The sequence below is a fragment of the Aythya ferina genome (genome assembly GCF_964211825.1).
Source record: "Aythya ferina genome assembly, chromosome: 19".
Taxonomy (NCBI): domain Eukaryota; kingdom Metazoa; phylum Chordata; class Aves; order Anseriformes; family Anatidae; genus Aythya; species Aythya ferina.
Window position 1 is genome coordinate 9,088,899 of NC_140309.1, and position 25,808 is coordinate 9,114,706.

Genomic DNA, 25,808 nt, shown 5'->3' on the forward strand with positions numbered 1-25,808 from the left:
AACGAGCTTTAATTACGGTGAAGCACATCGCCACATCAGCTTGCAGCAGGAAGTTATTCCATAACCTGTTCAAGGCTTCCTGTTCTGAAGGCAAGCAAACAGCCGCCTCAGTTTGAAACGTCAGCATTTCACGAGGGCTTCACAGCCTCGCACTAAAAAGCAGTCAGCCGCCCCAAACTGGCCCAAAGGGCAGCTCAGGAAACGGCCTCGTGACAGGGCGCGCACACAGCCCATAACGCATGACGCACCGGGAGGCACAAACACTTGCCAAATTTCTAAGCGCCAGCGTTTTCCAGCCTTTCTAACACATTTCTGCCCTCCTAGGCGCTCCCCCACGGCCCCACACAACGGGACCGCGCTGGGCCCTGACAGAAACTTTTCAGGTCCCTCGGGGAAAGGGCCAGCGAGGTGCTGCAGGGCCTCTGGAGGCCAACAGAAGGCTGACGCCAGAGGTAACCCGTCCCTTCCCGGGGTGCCCGTGCCCCTCTCCCCGCCAGGCACCGGGCACCGCTGGGGGACGCGAGGCGACCCCACAAAAACAACCCCAAAAGGGACCCCGGCCCCACAGCCCCTACGCGCATGCGCGCTCCCCCCGCCCCTACCGAAATCTGCCCCCGCCGCAGGAGCCGCCCTAGCAACAGGGCTGACCTCACCGCGCACCAATCAGAGCCCGGCAGCGCTCGAATCTTCCAGAGTTTTCCTCGCGGTCAGCCAATCAGCACCCGCCTTCCTTACTGCTGCACCAATCAGTGCCGAGCTTCCAGTCGGTTGCAGTGTTCGTTTCACCGCACCTCCAGATCCATCCGCGCCCCCAAAAATTTGGGGGTTTTTGAGGGGCTGAGGCCTGACGCGAAGAACCCGGGACCCCCCTCGCTCCTGGAAGGGGGACGGCCGAGGAACGAAGGCGGGTGCTTCGCTCAACGGGGGTCTTTGGCTTGGGACTATTTTGAGAGGCGGAAGGACACGTCAACGTTCGGGGGCGGGGCCTCCCTGACAGGAACTGCATAAATACGGGCGGGGCTGCGTCACCGCGCAGAGACACAGCTACAGACAAAAAGGAACGGAGTTCGGAGGGAGCTGAGTCCAGGGCCGAAGACGTGAGTCGGGCGGGGGGGCGGAAATCGGGGTGAAAAGCCTTAGGTTTGTGGGTAGGGAAGTAGAAAATGCAGCCGGGGGTTTGTCGGGCGGTGTTTCTGTATTCCTGGTCGGTGGCGGCGAGGTGCGGAGCGGCTCTAAATCCCTGAGCGATGTTACAGACGGGGTGGGGGGGGTGGCCGCGTAACCGCCTGGTGAAGACGAGGGAGCGGTTGAGGGGAAATGGCGGAGCCTGCCGTTGGCGCCGGAAGCAGGCGCTGAGTCACGGCCGGGGCGGGCGCTGGCTCCGCGGTGCAGTCGCGGGTTGTTCGCCTGAAGCCCTGCGGCAGCTGCGGCCCCTACTGGGTGCCCCTGCCGCATTGCTGCAGCTGGAAGGGGAAGGGGCTGGCAGCTGGGGGCCATCCGCCCAGAGACAACGTCAGGGGTCTGTCCTGAGGAGACAGGCCGTTAGAAAAGATGGTTCCTTTAACAGCAACGGTTAGAGAAAGGTTGTAGAACTCGTTTGGTCAATAATAACATAGGAAAACTCTAAATACTGTTCACATAATGCAAAATAGCAGAAGCAGTTGTATTTCAAAATCATAGAGTTTTGAGACTGTATTTTACTGCCTACTTAAGGCTGAAATTTCTGTATGTTTTGCAGTTCAACATGCAGATCTTTGTGAAGACCCTGACTGGCAAGACCATCACTCTTGAGGTTGAGCCCAGCGATACCATTGAGAACGTGAAGGCCAAGATCCAGGACAAGGAAGGCATTCCTCCCGACCAGCAGAGGCTGATCTTTGCAGGCAAGCAGCTTGAAGACGGGCGCACCCTGTCTGACTACAACATCCAGAAGGAATCCACCCTCCACCTTGTCCTGCGCCTGAGAGGTGGCATGCAGATCTTTGTGAAAACCCTGACTGGCAAGACCATCACCCTTGAGGTCGAGCCCAGTGACACCATTGAGAATGTGAAGGCCAAGATCCAGGACAAGGAAGGCATTCCCCCTGACCAGCAGAGGTTGATCTTCGCTGGCAAGCAGCTGGAGGATGGCCGCACCCTGTCTGACTACAACATCCAGAAAGAGTCCACCCTGCATCTTGTGCTGCGCCTAAGAGGTGGCATGCAGATCTTTGTGAAGACCCTGACTGGCAAGACCATCACCCTTGAGGTTGAGCCCAGTGATACCATTGAGAACGTGAAGGCCAAGATCCAGGACAAAGAGGGCATTCCTCCTGACCAGCAGAGGTTGATCTTCGCTGGTAAGCAGCTGGAAGATGGTCGCACCCTGTCCGATTACAACATCCAGAAAGAGTCTACTCTTCACCTTGTGCTGCGCCTGAGGGGTGGCATGCAGATCTTCGTGAAGACCCTGACTGGCAAGACCATCACCCTTGAGGTTGAGCCCAGTGACACCATTGAGAATGTGAAGGCCAAGATCCAGGACAAGGAAGGCATTCCTCCCGACCAGCAGAGGCTGATCTTTGCAGGCAAGCAGCTTGAAGATGGTCGCACCTTGTCCGATTACAACATCCAGAAGGAATCCACCCTCCACCTGGTGCTGCGCCTGAGGGGTGGCATGCAAATTTTCGTGAAGACCTTGACTGGCAAGACCATCACCCTTGAGGTCGAGCCCAGTGACACCATTGAGAATGTGAAGGCCAAGATCCAGGACAAGGAAGGCATTCCCCCTGACCAGCAGAGGTTGATCTTCGCTGGCAAGCAGCTGGAGGATGGCCGCACCCTGTCTGACTACAACATCCAGAAAGAGTCCACCCTGCATCTTGTGCTGCGCCTAAGAGGTGGCATGCAGATCTTTGTGAAGACCCTGACTGGCAAGACCATCACCCTTGAGGTTGAGCCCAGCGACACCATTGAGAACGTGAAGGCCAAGATCCAGGACAAGGAAGGCATTCCCCCTGACCAGCAGAGGCTGATCTTTGCAGGCAAGCAGCTTGAAGATGGGCGCACCCTGTCTGACTACAACATCCAGAAGGAATCCACCCTCCACCTTGTGCTGCGCCTGAGGGGTGGCCGTTAGTTACTGTGCATCTTGCTTGATGAGATTGCTGGTAGCACTTGTGTTTGCACTGTAGTCCTTCTAATGTCTTAAATTAAATGCAAGGTTAATGCAAGCTTAAGTTACTGCTGAACTGTGTGTTGAAATGCTAATAAAGTTTTCTGTTGCACATTACTATTTGTTGTCTTGTCTCAGTTCAAGCTAGTAAAACAAGTATATTTAAGTGACATGCTCACACTGGCTCTTTTCCAAGCCTCTTTTCATGGGTAATGACATTGTAGATGAAATATACATGGATTAAAGTCTTAAATTAAGCAGTAATACCATATTAATTCTGCCTAGAATTTAACACAATTTATTTCCAGGAAGGATAGTGCATTCTGTTAAAGGCTCCAGAAATCCAATACCAAACCAAGTGAAGGTTGTATGACTCAATTCAGTGGGGTGGATTTACTGTAGTTTGTAAACTGCAGTATGTTTAAATGGGTTAATGGACCTGAGAAGTGAGTAAATGATTACGTTGCCTGACACTGACCTGAGGTGAATTCCCACTTTAACTGTTGTGTAAGCTATGTAAGTAAACTTGCTAGTTAGGCATTTTTTAATGGAGAGAAACTGCAGTTTCACTATTCCAGAAGTGACCAAAGTGAAGTGTATAAAGGGAGGTGGGGTGTGCTGCTACTGACTCAGCTGGAACAGCTGGAAGGATGAATGGCAGCAAGTGCTACTGATGTGTTGCAGACAGTTTGGAGGCCTGTACAGCTAGTCGGCTCTGGAAGTGGCTGCCCTGAATGGTGAAGCATTGGGTAAAAGGGTGTCCTTGGGTTGAGTACTAGCATTTTACAGAAGCATTTCTAATGCTAAAAGCTGGAGAGCACGGAAGGGCTTTTTAATGGGGGTGTGTCAAAGGATCTTACATCCAAATGGCTGTGGGGAGATTTAAGGTGATGTTGAGACTGGTTTAGTTCAATGTATAATGGTGGGTCTTAAAAAGGGGGTCTTAAAAAGGGAGTGTAGCCATTCTGGTGCCCTTCTACGTAGCTTTGCCCAGGTTGTAAGGATTGTGGCTTTCAAGATACTTATCTACTGAATTTTGATAGCTGCTTAGCTGCTCAAAGTGAGTTTTGGTACCTGTGTACACGGTGCTGTGCTGGTGCACTTTGTTCCGTACTGGTACCACGTGTTATGCACCATCTGACTTTCTTGTCCACTTTAGTGCCCTAGCTTGTTCCACTTAAATTTCAATTTAATGTTACTGAGCATCTGTTGGAGATGCCTGGTATAGTAATGTACCCATATTAGCAGTGTGTTCTTAATAAGGATGCAATCATAAAGACAAAAAAAAAGTTAAGCTGCCCATTGTAACCAAGTGAAGTATTGCTGGTTACAGGGCTGATAGTTTTTTAGCAACATTTAATTCCCTGACTGCTATATGTAGCTGTGCTAGCAGAAACCTGAGTTCAAAGAACAATTGCTATTTCTATCAAAGATGCTTTCCTTCAATCACCTGATTTCCTGCAATACCTTTTTCTTTAATTTATTGGTTTTGTGCTTTTTATACTTCAAGACACTTCAGAGTGTCTTTAATAGCCCAGCTGTCCTTAGTGGACAAATTCCATGAGCAATTTACAGTCCAGAGGGGACATGGCCCTAAATAAATTTACATTACTTATCTCTGTCTGCTCCTGATTTGCTCTATGGTAAAACCAGCTGCTTTATCTTTCATGGCTCATAATTAATAGATGCCGTTTCTCAATTCTTTTAATAATTAAACTGTGCTGCATGGTAACAGATGCAGTTGCTAACTAATCAGATAATGAAGGCTGCAGGTTCAAGGGTGTTTTGGTTCTGGTTAGACAGAATTCAGTAAGTAGCAGGTGTCCTTTTTCTTTTTTTTTTTTTCTTTTTTTTTTTTTTTTCCCAGAGTTGCTTACTGAATGAGAACTGTTGCTGAAGCGTTCAAATGCAGTGTAGAATGCAGACACCCTCTGCAAGAGCAGAGACCCTGGGAACGTGGTGTGTAGACATCAGAGCAGGTCTGCACTAGATGCCCCAGCGTATGCTCACTCCACCTTTTCTCTGCCCAAACCAAGCCTCTGTTGAGCCGTTGCCACTGCTGTTAGTGGATGGCTCACCGGCAGAGCCACACGTACAGATCCTGCTTCAGGCTGTTGTTGCACCGGAGGCACTGGGCCATGGGACAAGGGAGGAAGGTTGAGATGCTGTGACTGGGGAGCAGCTCGGGCCTGCTCCAGGCAGCCTGAACTGGTTGTGTGCAGAATGAATGTGGCAATAGGCTGTTTTCCCCAGCCTGCTAGGAAGATTGCTTAAGTGAGGGGCATACTGAAAGTTAACCAGCTCTGCGTTTGGCTTACTAGAAATGGCCCAGAACAGCAAAATGACTCAAGTGACATCCAGAGATGCCGTCACGTTGCAGTGCTACCCTAGATGAGGGAGGGGCAGTCTGAGCTGGACTGAAAGGGCTCACTGCGAGAACGCAGGGATGCTGGTGTTGGAGTTCCCATTTCTCTTGTAGGAGCTGTGGTTTCTGGTCTCCCAGCTAGCTAATGGAGAGGTGGATCTCACGAGGTGGAATAGGAGACTGCAAGGGATTTCTTCATTAATTTAAAAAAAAAATAATCAAAAAAACACTTTATCCCAAATTATGTGAATTAGGGAAATGTATATAAAGTTAAGAGTTTAATAGGCTTTAGTCAGAATGTAAGTACCATTAAAATAGAATAATCCTAATGCCCCCATATAGATAACAGATTCCAGTAACATCCTTTATCCTGCTGTAACTTGAGCTTTGTGACTGGCCTTTGCATTGTTTCTTACGCTTCAGTTAATTTCTAGTTCTGTGTTGCACTCTCTCTAATTCCAGGACTTCGTGGGTTTTGTCCTTTGTACCTAAAAAAATAAAAAATAAAAACAACAACCAACAAACAAAAACCCTTCAACCTTTTTTAAGAAGACAAATGAGATAATGCTGTTATACTGGGGTTTGGATATGTTCAGTGGTGTCCTGTGCTGGCAACTGCCCCAAAGGGGAAGTCCTATAGGAAAAACGAGGGTTAAGGCAAGGAAACACTGGGAATACCTCGGTATTTTTGCATTGTCTTCTGTTCCAAAATCACTGTGTAGTATCTGCATTCAAAGATTATTGGCTTTTTGTATTTATGGAAAATTCTTCAGGCATCATCAAAACCAGCCTTATTTGGAATTTGAGTTTCTAAATACTGATAACTATTGCTGATAACTATTTTAATACAAAGGCTAAGTGAATGACTATTTCTCAGAAATGTATGCCTACAACTACCGCTTTTTTTTCGAGCATGTCTTGTAGAGGCTGTTTTCTTAAGCATCAAGAATTGAGGTTCACGTGGCAACCACTGGATGTCACTATTGCTCCACAGAAGAGTCATTTGAAACGTTGGATTTCATGTTTTGCAGGTTTTTGATAGTTATTTCTTTAGGCTGTAAGCCTACAGAAACGGATGCATCGAGTACAAAGATAATACAATTTAAAGAATATGAGAAATGGATAGTTCCTTCAAAGGCTTGAGAAGTATGTAGATGGGAGCATTTAAATATAATGATATAAGACTAGTGGTTGACAAAATACCGTCTTGTAAATAAACTGAGTCACTGGGGCCATCAGACAAGTTTTGACAAGGTATTATATTTAGGAATATTTAGATTTTAAATTGAGCAGGGACTGATCCCTCTGATGATACAAGATTCCATCTGTGTAACTATCATAAATCAAGGTGCTAAAATTCATTCAATTCAGTGTGGGTTTTCCATAACAGTTGTATGAAAAAATGTCTGGCAATGCAAAACCAATTGATATTTCTCCAGGCCTGAAAGTACAGCTTTAAATGAAACAGTCTTCTCTTTTAGCCCTGTGATCTGCGTGAGTTTTGAATGAAGTGCTTGCCCACCTGTTCTGGAGAAAACATTAATGGTCTGCATGCTGCTATTACAGGCTTCCTTCTCCTGTGAAGATGATGGTGCTACCTCTTAGAGTGACTGCAGATCAATGCTGTCATTAAACTGCAAACATCTGTAAGTGGCTTTGATTTTCCATTTACAGCCTACAGAAAATTTGATATTGACCATAAGAGCATTACATTTGTCAGTATTTGGTGGGCACATAGGTGAACAGAGAATACATATTTTAGGAGGTGTGCGTGTTCACATCTTTGCAGAAAGTGGTCTTCCTTACTCTTTCTGTTTTTTTCTCTTTAAGCAGGTTCTGGTCATTGTTTTTTCCTACCATGGGTTACTGTGCTTCTTCATAGAGCGTATGTTGTCTGTACTTTTACTGTAATTATCATCATGAATGCTTCCTTTGATTTGACTTAAAATTTCACTTGTTTAGAATTTGGAAATTCTAAATTTAGAATTCAGAAGTTTGGAAATTTAGAATTTGACTTTTCTCTTCCTGGATTCAGGGTTTCCACAGAATGTGTCTCCTGTTAGGAGAAACTTATGTGATATCAGAATTGGTTTCATCACTAGAATAAGTACAGATCAATTGCAAGATTCCTCCTTGTTCCCCCAAATAAAAGCCTCAAAAGGCAAGAGGGTCATGTATTGCTTTTGAAAATTCATGCTAGCACATAGGTGAAAATCAATTGCTTCTTTTTTTTTTTCTCCTCATATGTAGCTTTGGATAGCTTTCTCCTGAGTCCTAACAGCTATCAGGACTTTAAATACTGGTGGCAAGTACTTGTGAAGCATTATAACTAGCTCACCTAGCTAGTGCACAGCAGTGACATAATCACGTTACTGGCCTCAGAATGCTCAGTTGCTGACAAGTATGCATCGGGGCAGACCTTGCGGTTTTTGTGCCTCGCTTCTCCCTCCTCTGAAATGGAAATGGGAGTGTTTACCATGGTGTCCTCCCTGTGAAAGCGTGTGCGCATGTGTGCACGCATACCAAGGTTTCTGTGTTCTCCCAGCAGCTCCATGTTTCTGTTTTGCTGCATTGACCTCTCAGCTGGCAGTGACTCCTTTCCCAGCAAGCTGCACATTCCCCTTCCTCTGTGTAAGCTATTAAAACCAGATGCGCAGAAAGAAGTCTGTTATGATGCACTTTTGTGGGCTGAGTTCGTTCCTTAGTTAGAATGGTGAGCTGACTCTCATGAAAGCTGGGGGAAAAGCCCAAGAGGATTGAAATCCATTAAGTCTGAGCCAAACTCCCAGGCCTGGTTCTATGTCTGGTACCTAAGTAAATTAAGTGCAACAGGGCCACATTCCAGGAGACCCCACACCCTCCTGCAGTCCTGTCAAAAGAGAATTGCTTTGGGTTCTGTTTGGGCTTGTGGCAGCTTTGGAAGGAGAAATCCATAGCCAGAGTTCAGCATGTCATGATGTGGCACATACGTTCTCAATGGTTTTGGATCAAGTGTTGACTAAGCTTTGAAACTTGCTGTGGGATGTGCCCCTGTTATCAAGCTATCGATTAAAAGAGCTCGGTACCATTCTGTTAATGAGATTTTCTAGATGAGCTCTAAATCACATACATGGCTTTGTAAACCACCAGTCCTCTACAGAGTATGGGTGAGAATCACTCCTCAGCCGTTTCGTTCTGGGGAAGGCCACAGAAGGTGCTGAATGTCATCCTGCACTGATGCTGCTGGAAATAATGATCATATTGTTTTTTCGTCTCACTTCTGTTAAAAGTAGGACAAAAAGAGCCAAGACACTTCATGTGGCCTCAGGTTTTCTGTGCCCAGAGGTCCTGTATAGGGAGTGATAAGTGAAAGGGTGCTATTGTGCATGCGTGGTCTCAACTACGACCAGTTGTACATCCGTTTTCCCAGAAGCAGCCTCTCCAAAACTCCCCTTCCTTTGGAGAACCAGCACATTAAGAAGTGGGCACCAGTGGCAAATTAAGTAACCAGTAGCCGAAGTGTTTAGGAGGTGGGGCTGCTTCTTGAATTCTCTTGTCCTTGTGATGAGCAGCTGATGCTTAGGCTAACATCCTGGCTAGTTTCTCTGCCATGGTTTTTCTTTGCCTCGTAACTGTGGTGTGTGAAGCTGTGTGAGAACTGACTTCCCACGGAAACAGTTGACTTCACATGTTTCTTTGCATTCTTGCCCTGGGGCTGAGGGTCTTGTGACAAACCTCACAGCTAAACCACAGCCTCTAGAGCTGTCAGGGTCCAGTCAGCCTCCTGCCTTGAGATCTAAATGGGCTGTTGTTGAAAGCCACAAGATGTCGCCTCTCTGTGTGTGCAGGCAGGGGTTAAGCATTATGAATTTGCAATAGCCAGCCAGCTTTCCCATATAAGAGCACCGCACTCATTGGCTCTCTCTTTTACTGAGAAATCTATCTAGTCATTTCCTGTGCAAGCCCTTCTTCACTTTGCAAAAAGCTATACAGTTGAGTAAATAATAACAGTCAGCAGTTATTTCTTCTCACAGGCAGCCTGGATTCTCTCATGGACCACCACCAACCAGAAGTTCAATGCTGCACCATCAAAAGAATGCTAATATGAGCGTGGTCTTCTCTGCAGAAGAAGAGGGCTCTCACCCATGGATGTAAATAATTTGGGGTCTGCTTTCATGCTTATTAACACTTACTTGACTTGGTTTCTACGAAGAGATTATTTAACCTCTGAAGGATCGGTTGGGATCCCCCGTCAGATCAGTTCTTGGGTGGAGCTTGCAGCAACTTGGGGTAAGTGCTGTGCTCTTCCGCTTTTGACAGCAGGGCTTTTTTTTGTGCTGCACTACTCAAAATGGCTTGGTAAAGTCGCAGAAGGAAACAACTCAGCTCTTGAGTAGAGAAGTGAAAGTTGAGCTGACAGAGTGAGCTGTCTGTTTCCTAGGAAAACACAAAGTGGATGTATATATTTCAGGGTCTTTTTTTTTCAAGAACCATCTTGCTCTTGCTTTTAAACCAGACATTCTGTCTGTAAAAGACTGACAATAAATAACTCTCTTGAGCGCTGTGGAGAAATGGAAACTGCAGCTGAGAAATGATTTGGGGGAAAGGAAGACAGAAAACCACAAGCAAACTATTATGGAAGTACAAATAGCCCTCTGAAGGATTGACGAATGTACCAGTAAGTGTTTTGGGGGAGAAAATAAGACTGAAACGGGATTGTAGGGTGTATGCTTGTGTGTACAGAGGAATATTTGTCATTAGAGTACAGACTAAACTGAATGGCTGACTTATAACGGTTCGTCATGGAATCAGCCCTTGGATTTCTTGCTGTGAGCTGCATAAAGATGTTTTGTTGCTGTTTTCTGCCTAAAGCTAACTATGCTTCCCTGCATCCTAATCTAAGCCAGAATGCTTATGCTGTGTCCGTTTACCTCTTTGCTGGTATAGGCTATGGAGTCTGGCTGTAGTCCCAGCAAGGGAGATTTCTCTTCAGAGAAAATCTGTTAACCATTTGGAGGGAGTACATGCGAATAAGACGGAGTTATTAAGCTCTGGTTCAGGTTGGTAATTGTGGATGTTTCCTTGCTGCCTCACGAACTGTGTGAACATTCTGTCATATCCTGACTGCAGATAGCTTGAGTTGGGTGTGGATCTGAGATGTATCCAGATAAATATGAGGAGATGTTTCAAAAGGGTAAAAATGGAGTTCAGGCCATATTAGACGAGACAAGTGGGCTGGCTGGGTGCTCTGATGAATACTGAGGTGCTCTGTACAGCAGATCTGGGTCCAGTTTTGCTCTAGTGGGTGCTGAGCTGTGTTAAGGCTCCAAATGTCCATGCAGCACCTGTGGTGTGTATACTCCTGTGCTGTGGAGCTGAAAGTTCAAACCCACACTCACAGGGATAGCCAACACCACGAAGGTCTCTCACATTTTGCTCCAGGTTGCAGTGTAAAAATACATGAGAGGAACATAATTTGTGCATGTTTCCCCTGTCGAAATACTGCAGTTTATTACCAGCAGAAAACATGAACAAACTTAGTACTCTGTTGCAAAGAAAGCCTATGGTTAGTCTTATCTTTTTAGCCATTTGGTGACTGGCCTGCATTGGCTGCACTGAGACAAGAACAACGATCATGGTCTCCTAAAGATCCACTCTCCTTGCCTTTTATGTAAGGAACCTGTGCTGTTGCCAACAGGTGAGGTAATCTCACAAAGGGGGTTCAGATGTTCTGCAGATGAATAGCCTGTATTTCGTGTACTGCTTTTGGACTGCTACTTCAGGGGTACCCCGTTTAAGACCTTGATCCTTTACTCAAATACTCCCAATTGTGCAGAGTTTTACTGAATATCTCTCTCAAGAGACACGTAGTCAATTGTAGGAACACTGGATGTGGAAACATGGTTTTCTGTATGTCTGTGCCACACAGTACACATTCTAGGTTTGTGAACAAATTGTGTAAATTCTCCCACTCCCTTACAGGTTTAGTCTCCCTGTGGGGAACGTCTGGTGATCTGCAAGACCATCTCTGCTAGAAATGGATAACTTCACAAACGGGCAGCCAGGCCCGGGTCAGCGGAACAGGCTGATGGGATTGCTAGAAACAGATGACAGTATCCCTGAAGATAAACCTACATCGAGTAAAAAGGAAGAAAGATCAGGGCTACATGGAAAGAAAGGAGAGCCACAGCCCCTGGAGACACCTTATCAGAAGGAAAGCAGTGACTTCCCTCCTAAAGTCATGATTAATCTGAACTATCGGCCTGGACTTGTCAGCAAGTGAGTGACTGTTGGTTATTTCACAAGGGTGGGATCCCTGTTGATCTGTACTGACCTGTGCTGATATAATACATCCTGTCCCTTTCCAATAAGCTTTACCAAAGTTGAAAGTAGAAATGCCAATTCAGGAATATTATGGGCATCTTGTGGGAGGTAGTAAAAGGTAGAAGGGAACATATTAGCCTTTTCCCTCTGCACCTGGAAGGTAAGTGTATGGTGTGTGTTGTGTATTTGGGGTTTATCTGAACCAAATAGCACCAAGTAAGCCAAGTTGGGTGTAAGAGCAACTTAGCATGGAGCCCTATACAACTGAATTGTTCTTGCTGAGGAGGGATATAAACTAGCTAGCTTATAGAGAGCTTCACACCCTGTGATGGGACTGATTCTGATCCTGTAGCTATCTTGAGGTTCTTTTTCTGTGCTCTGGATATGTTCCAGGGTTGCACATCAGACTGGATCTGGGACGAGCTCCAGCTGATGGAAACAGCAGTCACTTAAAAGCATTGTGGGAAATAACTGTCTCTATTTTTCCTTTAACTCAAAAATAAAATAGTTGTTTTTCTGTCAAACCCTTTTGCCTCCCTCCTTTCTTATACCAGCCCTCTAAAACTTGTTGCTTGTATTATGCTCTCCAGAATTTATTAACACTTTGCATTTCTCCTGCAGCCAGAAGGACCCCAATCGCTTTGACAGAGACAGGCTGTTCAGCGCAGTCTCCAGGGGCAGCCCCGAGGCACTGAACGGCTTACTTGAGTATTTGAGGAGGACCTCAAAATTTCTCACCAATTCTGAATACACAGGTAGATTCCTACTCAGTACTTCATAAACTGGGTGAGCAGAGGTAGCACTTGTTAATGTACGAGTGGGAAGCAGGGCAATTTGCTCTTGTCTTTTTACTTTCTCCAGCTTTCTGTAAATTCTTTTATTCCCTTGATGTCCATCTGAGGTTGGAGAATGCCATTAATTAAATATTTCCTACATCTGTACTGCAGACTGAAAATACTGAGGCCCTTAAAGTAACTATTGTGTTTGCTCCTACAGTGACAGTTAAGTCCAGGGCACACTGAATCAGGTAATATAAGTGTGTGTGAAGCACGTCCATAAACTGTTTGCTTTTTTTTTCCTGCTAGATGCAAAGACTGGGAAGACCTGCTTAATGAAAGCCCTGCTGAATTTAAAAAATGGAAAAAATGACACAATCCCACTGTTGCTGGAAATAGACCAAAAGACACAGAATCCCAGGCCACTCGTCAATGTGGCATGCTCTGACTGTTACTACAGAGGTAAGGTTTTGCTGATGCTGTGTCAGATGAGTCACCCCATCAGGCAGGTGAGGTGTGCAGGTACAACAAAAAGCAAGGGAACTGGTGTTTATGTGCACTGCCATTCCAGAGTTCTGGTGCAATTACGGTAACAGCCTGCTCACCCTTTTTTAGATCTGATTTCTGGTTCTGGTACTGTCCTTTTCAGCCTTGAATTATACACTTCATTTCTACAAGTTTGTTTTTAGTCTATAAAACAAAAATGATACTTGTTTAATGAACCCACAAATATGAGAGAATTTGCTTAAGAAATAGGAAAGCTTAGAATGCATTTCTAAAAGTGAAAAAGGAATACTGTATAGCTGTTAAAGAATGAGTTCTGCTTGCTAGGTTATCCTTTTAATAGCAGATATGCAACGTAGTCATGTACATGTATGGTTGTCTTTATCCTCCTCTCCTAGCTCTTTGGAATTTTAGTACCAGACAGGGGGAATTGTCTGGTTTTGCACTGAATTCCTGATAGTCTTGGGGCTTGTTTTCTAGCTCATTGTTCGCAGTGTGCTTTTCCAATAAAGTTGTTGAAAGTTATCAGTTGTCACCCACCCCCTGCCCAGCACTAAGACTGTAGGATTGCTGTGCAGAACATAAAGCAGCTGTGGAAACAGTGTTTTACTGAAGAGTCCTTTGCCTGTTCCCTCGGGTATTGGCAATGAGTTACAGGTTTTGCTTGTTTCCGTAGGCCAGACAGCACTCCATATTGCAATAGAGAAAAGGAGCCTGGACTTAGTGAAACTTCTGGTAGAGAATGGAGCTGACGTCCATGCCAGAGCCCATGGCGAATTCTTCAGGAAGAAGAAAGAGGGAGTTTGCTTTTATTTTGGTGAGTCAGTGTGGAACACATTCCTTTGTTTTTTTAATGCCTTATTCAATGACACTAGTTCTAGCTGGGTTTGAATTACCATCTTCACTGTCCTGTAATCAAGGAACTCTTCTCTTATTTGAATGGCTGGACTTCACAGACCAAGGTGTCCAATGAGCACTTGACATCATTTTTGGTTTTATGTATTTAACCCCATCCAAGGGGCTTCACACAGAGACAAATGGAAGGTTAGTGCAGTCAAATTAAGTGTCTAGAAAAATGCTCCCAAAAATAAGGAGTAACTGTTTACTGTAGAATCCTTACTGAATCTAGAGACACTGGAAAATAATTTGTTCTGTGGTCCAGTGGTAAAACTGCAGGCTATATTTTCCCAGAATTGCTTTTTTATTGCTTAAAATTTGTTTTTTGTCATTCCTGCTTCCCCTCTAACTACTGTCCTAATCTCTTCAGGTGAACTTCCCCTCTCCTTGGCTGCTTGTACCAACCAGCTTGAGGTGGTGGAATATCTTCTAAACAACCCTCACCAAAAAGCCAGGATCCAGGAGCAAGACACACAGGGCAATACAGTCCTGCATGCCCTGGTGATGATTGCAGATGACACTGAGGAGAACACCAAGTTTGTGAGCACAGTATACGTTGAGATCTTGAAGGCAGGTGTGAAGCTTGACCCAACATGGAAACTGGAAGAGATAGTGAATTATGACGGATTAAATCCTCTACAGCTTGCTGCCAAGACAGGCAAAGTGGAGGTAAAGATGAGTAAAGGGAATTCCTGGGATTGCTGAGAAACAAGGGTGACTGCAGCATACATCCTCAGCCTAGCAGTGGGGTTGATGTAGAAGTATCTTGTACCCAACCTGTAGTAAAGCTGCTGATAGTGGCAGTGCCACAGGAGACACAAAAGAGGCCTCCTCCTGGCTGCCCCAGTTAGTGTCCTGCTGAGCCCCAGCTGGCTGCTGCTGCTGTGTCCCAGCCAAGGTAGCCGGTCTGGTCTGAAATTGGTTCTGCTCCTGGAAGAGCTGATACAACATGTAGTTATGTTGCCTGCTTTTAGCCAGTCTGGTGTTTGAATACAACAAAGTATACAATGCAGAAGGCAAGACATTGTTTGAAGGTGATTTGTGTATGCTTGGGTCAGTCTGTATCTTCCTCAAATACACGTTTTTCTGGTATGAGTCTGGTTTCTCTTCAGATCTTCAAACACATCATCCAAAGAGAGATCAAAGACCCAGTGTACAGGCATCTGTCACGCAAGTTCACCGAATGGACGTATGGGCCCATCCACGTCTCCCTCTATGACTTGTCCTCTCTAGACAGCTTTGAGGAAAACTCTGTGCTGGAGATTCTGGCATACAGCAGTGACACACCAGTGAGTGCTTTTTACTAAAAGTTGAAGACAGCAATGTTTTTTCCTACCTTTTTATGTTGTTGTTTTTTAATCATGCAAATTTCAAGTTAATGCGATCTTTTATACGATCGTTTCTCTGGAAAATAAATGCATGGTGAAGTATTTGCATACATTACTGTTTGTAATTTGCTTAGAATGCCTTGGATAATCTATAAAATGAGAGGTGTTCTTGATCCTTTGGTTGTCCTACGCTGAGGTTTGTTCAAATACCATGGTGAAGCCAAGCAGAATTAAATTCCTATGGGATGGTTAATTTTTTTCATACTGAAAGGCCTGATTGAATAAACTCTTAGAGATTCCATAATTGCAGCCACTGAACTCTAACTCTGAAAAAGACAATCCTCTGGTGGATTTGCATTCCTGTTGACACATAGATACATTTATTGTTGGTGGTGGTGTTTTTCTGGTTTGATTTTTTTTTTCTTAATAGAATCGATACAAGATGGTGGTTTTGGAGCCACTGAACAAATTGCTTCAGCAAAAGTGGGAAACATTTGCTTCCAAGAGATTCTACTTCAGTTTTATCTCATACTTGTCATTCATGATCATATTTACAGCCATTGCCTACTATCAGCCCTTACGGGTAAAGGTAAGCCCGGTGTTCTTTTATCTAGCAAGGCCTGAATGGATGAAGATGTGTTTTAAAAGGCTTGGGGTGGTTATCACCACTACTGCTGTCCGTCTTCAGTATTATTTTTTTATTTTCTTTTCTTGCAGCCTTCATTTCCAGTGGAGTTCACAGCCGGAGGCTTCCTGTGGGTCTCTGGACTGATCATTATCTTGCTAGGAGGCATTTATCTAATTTTTGCTCAGGTATTGGCATCTCTCATCTAGTTGCACTGCATGAAAGGAAACACGAAACAAAACATTACTGACATAAAGGCAACAGATTTGGTTCTCCTGACATTAGGATGTGCGAGTGGGTGGCAGGAGAGAATCCTGCTCTGAGACACAGTATCAGTGTGATCTGGCAATGACAGGGTGGCATAAGCCAGGTTCCTGCAGAAGAGGAAGAATAGGCTCACAACAGTAAATAATTAGGAGGGGGTTTTGTGATTTATGATACTAAAATGCATGCTTAGCATTTAGTGCTATTAATGCTTTTGATAAAGCTATAGAGCTGAGTTGTTTGTTCTTGATCTTTGATAAATTATGGCCTTGTTTTCATCTTGGAAGAGTGACTAGCTGAAATTTGGGATCTTGAAAATGAAAGCTTGAGGAGAAGCTTATGGAGCAAACCTCTCTCCTGTGCAATAGGCTATGCCAGGCAGCAATCAGCCTCGAACGTGCTCTGTTGTTCTAATGAATGGCTACCATTGATTTTTCTCTCTTAGAGTCTGTACCTGCGGAGGAGACGCCAGTCCCTGAAGACTATGTGTTCTGACAGCTGTATTGAGATCTTGATGTATGTCTCTTGAGGTTTTTAGTGCAATGAAAGCACGGGTGAAATTGGTTCTCTGCTGTGTGCAGCTAAGTTGCCCTAACATTACTAGAGAGATGGTGAGCAGGAAAGATTGATTCTCTGCCACTGTCTCCTCTTTCCATCCCTACCCTGCTTGTTTTTCCTACCTGCTGCATCTTGTTGTAACCCTTTGTTGTAATGGACTTTGCTGGATAGGGTTTGTCTTTGGATTTGGTCAGAACATAGTAAAGGCCAGGTCTTCAATTATTTGACAGTTAAAAAAAATTACTTGCTGAAAAAGAACTCAAGTTTTTAATCACACAGCCTCTGTGGCTCAGATTTTGTCAAACGGGGATAATTTCTCATTTTCCTGAAGAGAAATGTTCAGACGCATGTGTTTGCATGTATATGTGCATGTATTCATACGTGAAAATGCTTTTGCATTTCATATTAGTTGCATTTGTTATAGCAAACAGTTAAGAGTTTCCACACAGTGAGATTAACCAGTTCATAACAAAACTGCAACAGCGTATGGGTTTGGTTATAACAGGATTTGCTTATATAAACTATGAGTCTGATTAGCTGTGACTTTATATGCTCCACGTAGCCTGGAAAAATGTGTTTGCTTTTCCCTGCATAACAGAACAGATCTGCAAGTGGGCCTTTTTGTTGAAGTAAGTCAGTTTGTCACTCATCATATTTCTCTCCAGCTTCATCCAGGCTTTCTCCTTGCTGTTGTCAGCAGTCCTGTACGGTGCAAGCTCAGAAAACTACGTGGCAGTGATGGTGTTCTCCCTGCTTTTGGGATGGGTGAACATGCTGTATTACACTCGAGGCTTTCAGCGCACCGGGATTTACAGTGTCATGATACAGAAGGTCAGTACTTGGAAGAAACTTAGTGTGAAAAACTTTTAGGTGTGGGGAACTAATAGAAGTCCTTCAATTATGTTTATTCTCTTAGGACCATGAAAACCATAATAGAATTGATGTATTGAGCCTGGAAATAAAGAAGTTGCAGAAGGAGATTAGATCGATTTCTTCAAGGAAGCGTAATGGTGGAAACCATTAGTTTGATTATCTTTAATTATAGCAAGTTAGAGCAGCTGACACCTGTTGGTCAGAAAGCAACTCAAAACTAACAGTCAAAGTCAGCATGAGTTCCCTGGAACTGTTATGCTTGGGCTGAGAAGTGTTTTCAGATCCATATGGGAGTCTGGGATTAGAAAGGCAAGGTAGAAATGAGGTGCCAGAGAAGGATTCTAATCACCACTTTTGTGAAACCCAATGGAAATAGAAAAGAAAGAGCCATGTGCGTTGAAGTGATTTGGAAACGGCCATACTGGGGAAATGACAGAATTATTTATTAGTTTCAAAGAGCCTATTCATACAAATATAGAAACAAATATGTTCTTGTAGTGCTCTCAGGTTAAGTTCTCAAAACTGTAACTTACATGAGGAAGTACCTTAACATGCACTAGTAGTTTCTTAAACTGGATAAAGGCATTTTCTGCTTGCTTTTTGTGTTGGCATTGTTACAGGGGTTTGTTTTATGACTTGTGAGAACAGGAGATACTCTTGGTGATTTCATGTGAGATAAAGAATGGCGTTTCCTTCTGATTTATTTCAGACTATCCTGAGAGATCTGCTGCGTTTCCTCTTGGTTTATATGATCTTCCTCTTTGGCTTTGCTGCAGGTAGCAACTTAAATCAACATCATGTTATAGACTGGGCTGCAAGAAGTAATGTTTTTCTAAGGAGGATTCTTTCTTTTTTCTATTTTTCTCATAGCTCTGGTTACCCTGATGGGGGATGCTCCTGCACTGTCTCAGAACAAGTCTGTTGCTCAGATGGAGAATGCTGGAAGTCATGCTATGTATGGGGGGCTGCTCAGCGTCTCCCTGGAGCTCTTCAAGATCACCATTGGGATGGGTGACCTGGATTTCCAGGAACATGCCAGATTCAGATACTTCGTCATGCTTCTGCTGCTGCTTTTCGTGATCCTCACTTATGTTCTTTTGCTCAACATGCTGATTGCACTCATGAGTGAGACTGTCACTGACATTTCTGGTGATAGCAAAAGTGTCTGGAAGCTGCAGGTGAGAGACAGTGCTGCTCAGCAGTTATGTCATGGTCCCAACTCCTACTTGAGTCTCACAAAATCAGATATGACTGCACCTTGTCCTGAACCTCAGTTGTAAAATTCTCTTTTTTATATAAATTTACACTCAGAGGATAAACCCTAACATCATTTTTAGGTGTATTTAAAGCTCGTGCTGTTTGCTTGACTACTAGCCTGTTCAGATCCACATTCATAATTAACTTGAGAGAATTGTATATTTTTTTTGGTCTGATAATGTTAAGCTAAGGAACACTTTGGGATTGAGCTCCAAAGTGATTTTCCAAGTCAAAGTACTTGCTGATTCAGGAAGGTTTAATCAAAATGAGGCTCTGGGCTCTGTATGCCCTGTTTTCTCCCTGACATGGGTTTCTTCTTTCAGAGGGCTATTGCTATTCTGGAAATAGAGAAGGCCTGGTTGTGGCGCCAAGGTGGGAAGAGGAGATCTGGCTGCTTTATGTCAGTGGGCCTCAATAAGAAAGATGAGAGGTGGTGCTTCAGGTAAGCCAGATGTACCAGAACACCTTGAACTCCATCCTAGTACTGGATTCCCCTGAACCACCCCAGTGAATGTCAGGGCTGACTTGGCAGAGGGACCCAATCACATGTTCCTGGGTGCATGGAAATTGGCTGGTGATTGCAGTGCTGGAAGTTCAAAGGCAAGTCACCAAGACGTGTGCTGCCTAACCTTCATCTGTGCAGGTGGTTCTGGTGGCAGGCTGTCTGCAACGAAGCTTTCTTCTCTGCAGCTAGTAAAGCTGTGGTGGGAGGTCTGGAGGCTGGTAGCCCCTTAGCTTAGGAGTATGCAACATGAGAGCAACACGAGGGGGCAGCACTCCTCCCCTCGCACGGGGGCTGGAAGTGCAGATGAACTTTTTTTCCACCCAGCAAAACAAGTGCTAGCACCACTTCTGTAACTTGAGGGCATTGTGTGCTGTGAAACGAGTATAGAAAGTGGAATTTAAGATGCTCCTTTGTATTAAGTATATTCCCTGGGAGGAACTGGAGTACCTTAAAACAAGCAAATTACATAGACCAGCATACCACGTGCAGGGAGATAGATACTGACCTCCCAGAGCTTAGACTACAGAAGATCTTTACTCAAGGAAAAGCTCCGTGGGTGCCATTGCTACACTAGGATTGTGTTGGCAGGAAGGAGCTGGGTTGGGATGCTGCAGGACAATGAGATCTGGGATGAAATGCTGTGTTCCATGCATCAGTGTCTGTTGCATTTTGTTTCTCCAGAGTAGAGGAAATTAAATGGACAAATTGGGCAAAGGAGGTGGGAGTTCTTAAGGAGGACCCTGGAAACACCAGTGACTCAGAAATAAATCCAGAAGGTAAATCAAATCATTAAGAAAGTTCTTCAGTATCCTTTTGGCTTCTTGCTCAGTGGCTATTCTTTGCATGTTATGTCTTCAGTAATACATTTTAGGCAGGCCAGCAAGAGCTTTTCTTCCCTTTGACTCAGATCAGCAGCCAAAATGCATGTTGCTTTTTGTAAGAAAGGTAAAATGTAGGTCCGCTCATACCACAAGTGTTAAAAATCAAAGCTTTTACAACATAAGTCAGGGAACTAACACTGGCAACTTTGACAAATTCTGCCTTAGATCATTGTGTTTGCTTCCCTCCTTATACCTGGGAAGCAGCTCTCTGTGGACAGTTGTTAATTTCACTAGAAATATTTTACTAGGTGGTGGAACTTGGTCAGAATCTCTACTGGAGTTAAACACAGCCTCCTGCTCTTTCAGCAAAAGTTCTTCCTTGATGCTGGTATTCTAGGAATGGGGAGGTTACAGCGCTTAAAGTAATTTATCTGGTATATGTTGGATTTTCCCTAAACCCGCGCTCTTCTAAAAACTGGATCCCTTTGCCAGCTTCCTGCTGACAAAGGGCTGCTGTTTTTATGTCTCCTGCTATAGAGACAAGATCAAGGAAACAGGTGACACAGAAACAACTGAGATCAGCTGTTTCAGAGGAGCAGTCACTACTGCAGCCCCAGCTATCAGCAACTGAGATGATGCCTCTAGAGGGACAAACCAGAAATCTTTAGCGTCTTCAAAGGAGTAGTCTTCCTATAGCAGCTTGAAGAATTGAAGGCATTGCCAGTATTAAAGTGCATTTCACCGAAGACTGTGGTTCAGCCTGTGGCTTTAAGTGTTTTCAAGCACTTTAATTATGAATTTCCTCTGAAGAAGCCATTTTATCTCAACCTTCTCTGCCTGACACTTTCTTATTACTATGTTTAAAGGTGCAACAGCAAGATCATAGTGGCAGTGGGAAGTGGCCTTTGGGAGGGCAGTGCTTTGTCAGCTGCATAGAAATAATGCTGTTTGCCATAAACAAGTGAAGGATGGAGTTGACCTGCCTAAGAACAGGTTGATTTTTTCTTTTGTCACAAGAGACTGCACTGAAGTGCTTTGGAATAAAAAGTATTTTAGAGGCATAAAGAGTTACCAACGATGTAGCTGGTTTCTGTGCAAAACACTACTGGTGTGAGATGTGAGTGGACAAATACTCTAGCTTCAGTCATCAAGAGCCATACTAAATCTTTGTCTTAATACCTACTAAAAGTCTTTGTCTTAGTGTCTGCAGAGCTGGGTGTTTAGACCACATCTGAGTTCCTGTTTTATGGTATGGTAATGAAAGCATTTGCACGATGTGCACATCACTTAAAAACACAGAAGTGATGTGAATCTTCTGGAACTGTAACCTCATAAGGTGAATTTCTGAAACATGTGCCCTTAAGAGATTGCTTTGTCTTTGCAGAAAACAGCAGTAGAATTCTGCACATCACTTCTGAGAGAGAGGGGGGCCAAAATGTTTCATGTGGTTAACATTTCCTGTCAGTCTTAGTGGGTTTCTTACCTTGCTGTAAATGGCTACCAGAACTTAATTGTTTCCTACCACTTCATGGTGGGAAACATCTTAAACTCTGAAGAGGAGTAAAAAAAATGAAACTGTCTCACTTCCAACCTATATTTAAAAATAATGTAGTATTTCTGTAAACTATCAGTATTGCAAGTTTACTTAATTGAAAGTGTTCATCCTTGAATGTATTCTCAGAGCCTCAGCCTCTTCCAAAAAGAAATAGAAGATGTGATCAGTGTGGACTGTTAGGCATTACCAAATTCCTTGTTATATTTCACCCAGTATTGTGATGACCTCGCTGCCATGCAAATTAACTCTTGTTTTCCCTGCCTCATGCCACATCTGAAACTGTAACAGACTATGTTGCATTGGATGCATGCTTCGTAGAAGGAATGGGTAGTGACAAACCTGAAAACGCTGCAGACTACAAATGCTGGCAGCACCTTTCCTTCAGTAAGATAAACTAAGCAAGTCGAGATCTCCTGTCTCTCATTTCTTCTCTGAGCAAGCGAACCTGGGAGGTTTCTCTCTTGGAGACAACCATTTTAATCCTGTTGCTTACTTACACCTACATGACTGGCAGCAAAAGCATTGCTTTTACAATTTATTCCCTGTCACTTCAAACAGATTCTTCCCCTGTGCTGGGCAATTCCCTCTGCAGCTTCCCTCTGTTGGGTATCTGAATTGTAACGAACATTTCTCACTCCAGCTTCTGCTGTCTTCTTGCTTTGTAAAACCTTCAGCTGCTTTTTCCATCTATGGCTTTGTCCTAAGTGTTCCCAAGATTTGGCAAGGTGCTCATATTGCACAAAAGGATCATCTGACATGGTAATCTATTGCTGTGCATGGTGCTTTGCTGTAGTAGGGACGCTTTGAGATTCTCAAGAAATGCAGAATCAGATATGCCATCTGTGCTTGGAGTCTTAATACAAAAAAAGAGAAATTGGGTTTGTCAGCAGTGGCTTTGGTAGCTGTGGGCTGTGACAGCTTGCTTTCAAGATCACCTGCTTCTTCAAATTTTCCTTGGACCTGCTTCTTTTTAAATCACTTTCTTAAGCTTACTAATATTTTGATCTGCATCAAAAAAAATAATAAAAAAATCCTATAATTTGAGTGCTTACTGTGAAACAGGCCCTTGCTATTCCTTGTGTTTCACAGTCACGCACAGAACACCAGTCCCAGCCCTCTGAAGCTCACACATGAAGGAAGATGAACAGTAGACAGGGACAGGCAGATGCAACAAACAACTACATCAAATTGATCAGAAGGTTTAGCAATGCCCAGACTGTTGTACAGTTATTTGTGTTCATGGAAAAAAAGATTTTTGAGGAGTTCCCTTTCTGCAGTGGGGTCCTCCTATAAAGCTGAGGTGAGTCAGTACTATTGAGATCAACATCAGTAACCTCCTAGGTTTTTTGTATCCTCAGTCAATGCACAAGGCTTTTCTTTGGTTTCACCATCTAAGCCACTTCCCATTTTGGTCACGTAACAAACAGGTAGGCTGTCTGGGGTTTACTCTGCGGGACGTCTTCTGTTCCTTGGAAGAGGAAGGAATGACAAGCAACTTCGTGGATCTGATGGCCCAACAAGATTCTGGGATCCACTCCTAAGAGATCATAATGTTTTGTCAAGAAACTCTTCAGTCCATTACACAAGAAATTATCAAATGGTGAAGTGTCCTTTCCCTTCTGCTTCTGGTATTTACCTACTCACCTACATGGAACCTGTCTTCAATCCATCCCTATGCTAAGTGGGAGGCTTTGCAACATTCTCATTAAAAAAAAAAAAAATTATTATCAAACCTATGTGAATGAATACCTGCAGTTTCTCTCCTCTCTCCTCTATGTATGAGCCATAAAGGCACGGAAAACCAAGCTATGCCACGGAGAAAGGACACCAGCAGCTCTCATTACCTTCCCTGCAGGGTTATGGATGCTCAAATCCTCCCGTGTGATTTGGTCTAAGTTGCCTGGTACGGTTGGGAGATGAATGCAAGACTGTATTGCTTCCAAACTACTTCTCAGTCACACTTTGCTAGGTCATTGCTTCCTGTGGCCTCTCTACCAAGCTTCAAACATCTCCCACTGCACAGTGATCCATCTCACTGCTTATCTGTGTAATTTTCTTAAAACAAGCTCCATGCCCAGTTTGTATGGTTCCTAACTCCCCATAAGGCTGTTTTCCTCAGGGGTAAGGTTTCAAGCAGTTTTTTCTTGTCACTCAAATGCTGTGCATGTTTTATCGTTGTTCCTTTCCCTGTTTTTTCAAAGCATGCTCTGAGGCTGCAGCCAGTATGAGGAGGTGTATGTATCTGTCTGGCTGATTCCTTCTCTCTTCATCTCTTCATGACCTGACGTGCAACTGAGCATACTTTCCATTGCCTCTGTAGCTGGCTAAAGGAGCCTTTACAATGTGACAAGCAAAAGGGCTAAGACAAAGAACAGATGCTTTATATATTGTCTACATCAGCCACAAAGAGCTATTTCCAAAGCAAGGTGGCTGGCAGATTTCTCAGCTGGGCTGTTCTTGTTATTAGTAATCAGTTTTGTTCTTTGCTCTACTTAAAAAAATATCATTTGTTGCTCTGGGGCTAAAAAAAAATAAATAAATAAATTAGAAAAAACAAAACAAAACAAAACAAAACAAAAAAACATTTTAAAGAAAACTATTCACTTTTGCCACCTCCTGGCTGCTTCAGCAGCAAAGCATCAGAAAGGTGTGACTGTGGCTGCCTCATGGCTGGCACCTAACTGTTATTAAAATCGAAGTGCAAGGAGTGTTTTCTTTGCTTGTTTTGGTGTAATCTTTTTCAGTTTAGGTATGTGGAATATGGAATACTACTGGCCCTTCTGGACTGCGAGGCTCTGGTGGTTGTTGCATGTGTGTTAAACACAGTGAATCCTTAAAGGAAGGGAGTTGGAGGTAGCTAGAAAAAGTACATATTGCACTATTTTCTAAGAATATTTGGAGAATTTACACTTTCTGAGCAAAGAGCACCATGTCTCTGGAATGGCTTTCTTCTCTTTCCTGGTCCAACCTTTGCAAAGGATTTTCTCTGCAGTAAACTCTTCTGATTGCTTAACTTTTACTATTTCTGTTTCACTAATGTGTATTTACTATTTATTACTTCACCAGTGAATAGCATTCACCATTGCACTTGCAATAACAACCCCCTGCATACAAATACTGCTTGCTGTGCAGTACCCTGATAGCATGAACTATCTGGGATTAATTTTGTGCTAGTCTGCTCCAAACTAGGGGCAACAATACAGAGAGATGAGGGATTAATAGAAGCCAAAGAATTGTTGGTACAGGGAGTAGAAATGTGCAGGATCCCTTAACATACCCTGGGCATCCTGCCACAAGGTGTCAATATTTCTGTTAATAATAATATATTAAATAAAAAGGGAACACCAGTGCTATGTGTGTGTGTGTGTGATGGGGGGAACTCAAACCTCTGCATTAAAAAATTACTATGATGAGGGGCATCTGAGAGCTGATATCTTTCTTAAATTGCTGCTGTGAGCTCACTCAAGTGGATCCGTCTGCAAATTTCTATTTTATGTGGCATGTCCACGTGGCAAGCACCAAAGGAGAAGGTGGACAGTACAAAAGCCCTAGAGGCTTTTCCAGATGTATCCTATCATGCTAGGTATACTAAGGTTGCTGATAGAGACAAATAGAAATGCTAAAAATTACCATGCAGTAACATAAGTTTGCCTTTCTGTAGCTATTTGCATCTGCAGTTTTATTAAAATGTCACTAGTGTACGCCTTGAAACCTCGGTTAGGCAATCTACAGTAGAGTCACTTTGTCTCAGCGAGCACGATGAGACGTGTAGACCTGGAGAATCATCAGAGGAAGAGAGCTGCTTTTGCCTGGTACCTCCACTCCTCCTCCTCACTTCATCTTAAAGCTGGGAACGATGAGGTTGTTCTTGTACCTGCTCTTCCTAATGAGTGAGTCTTATCTCTGCATTTATAGTTTTATAGTGCTCATCCTTAGTGGGAGAAAAGTGGCTGCAGGGTGAAATTCCACCCAAATTCAAAACAAGAAGTAATCTTTAGCCTTCTATAATTTTTTTTTATTTCT

General features: G+C 43.8%; 3 protein-coding genes across 11 annotated transcripts in view; all 3 read left to right on the top strand.

Annotated features, from left to right (window-relative positions):
- Positions 1 to 729: 729 nt before the first annotated feature.
- Positions 730 to 3,271, top strand: UBC (ubiquitin C). Its single transcript, XM_084493338.1, has 2 exons — positions 730 to 1,097; positions 1,739 to 3,271. Exon 2 carries the CDS (start codon positions 1,745 to 1,747, stop codon positions 3,116 to 3,118), a length of 1,374 nt encoding a protein of 457 aa, XP_084349464.1. The 5' UTR covers positions 730 to 1,097; positions 1,739 to 1,744; the 3' UTR covers positions 3,119 to 3,271.
- Positions 3,272 to 9,427: 6,156 nt separating this feature from the next.
- LOC311421442 (transient receptor potential cation channel subfamily V member 2-like) lies at positions 9,428 to 21,305 on the top strand. Of its 9 annotated transcripts, none has more exons than XM_084493330.1 (18): positions 9,533 to 9,788; positions 9,970 to 10,176; positions 10,446 to 10,558; positions 11,481 to 11,777; positions 12,444 to 12,577; positions 12,908 to 13,060; positions 13,779 to 13,919; positions 14,370 to 14,668; positions 15,112 to 15,288; positions 15,758 to 15,916; positions 16,045 to 16,140; positions 16,662 to 16,732; positions 17,440 to 17,605; positions 18,357 to 18,423; positions 18,518 to 18,825; positions 19,228 to 19,346; positions 20,091 to 20,185; positions 20,723 to 21,305. In XM_084493330.1, exons 4-18 carry the CDS (start codon positions 11,536 to 11,538, stop codon positions 20,731 to 20,733), a joined length of 2,238 nt encoding a protein of 745 aa, XP_084349456.1. In that variant the 5' UTR covers positions 9,533 to 9,788; positions 9,970 to 10,176; positions 10,446 to 10,558; positions 11,481 to 11,535; the 3' UTR covers positions 20,734 to 21,305. The 9 variants fall into 9 exon arrangements, with proteins under 9 accessions (XP_084349457.1, XP_084349453.1, XP_084349460.1 ...); XM_084493326.1 differs by having other exon boundaries at positions 20,768 to 21,305; XM_084493331.1 differs by lacking the exon at positions 9,970 to 10,176 and having other exon boundaries at positions 9,428 to 9,788.
- A 3,928-nt stretch (positions 21,306 to 25,233) lies between these two features.
- ITGAE (integrin subunit alpha E) overlaps positions 25,234 to 25,808 on the top strand; it is a 30,649-nt gene continuing 30,074 nt past the window's right edge. The window contains exon 1 of the mRNA XM_084493320.1: positions 25,234 to 25,675. Within this exon, the coding sequence (XP_084349446.1) occupies positions 25,642 to 25,675 (34 nt within the window). The 5' untranslated portion in view covers positions 25,234 to 25,641. The remainder of the gene's footprint in view (positions 25,676 to 25,808) is intronic.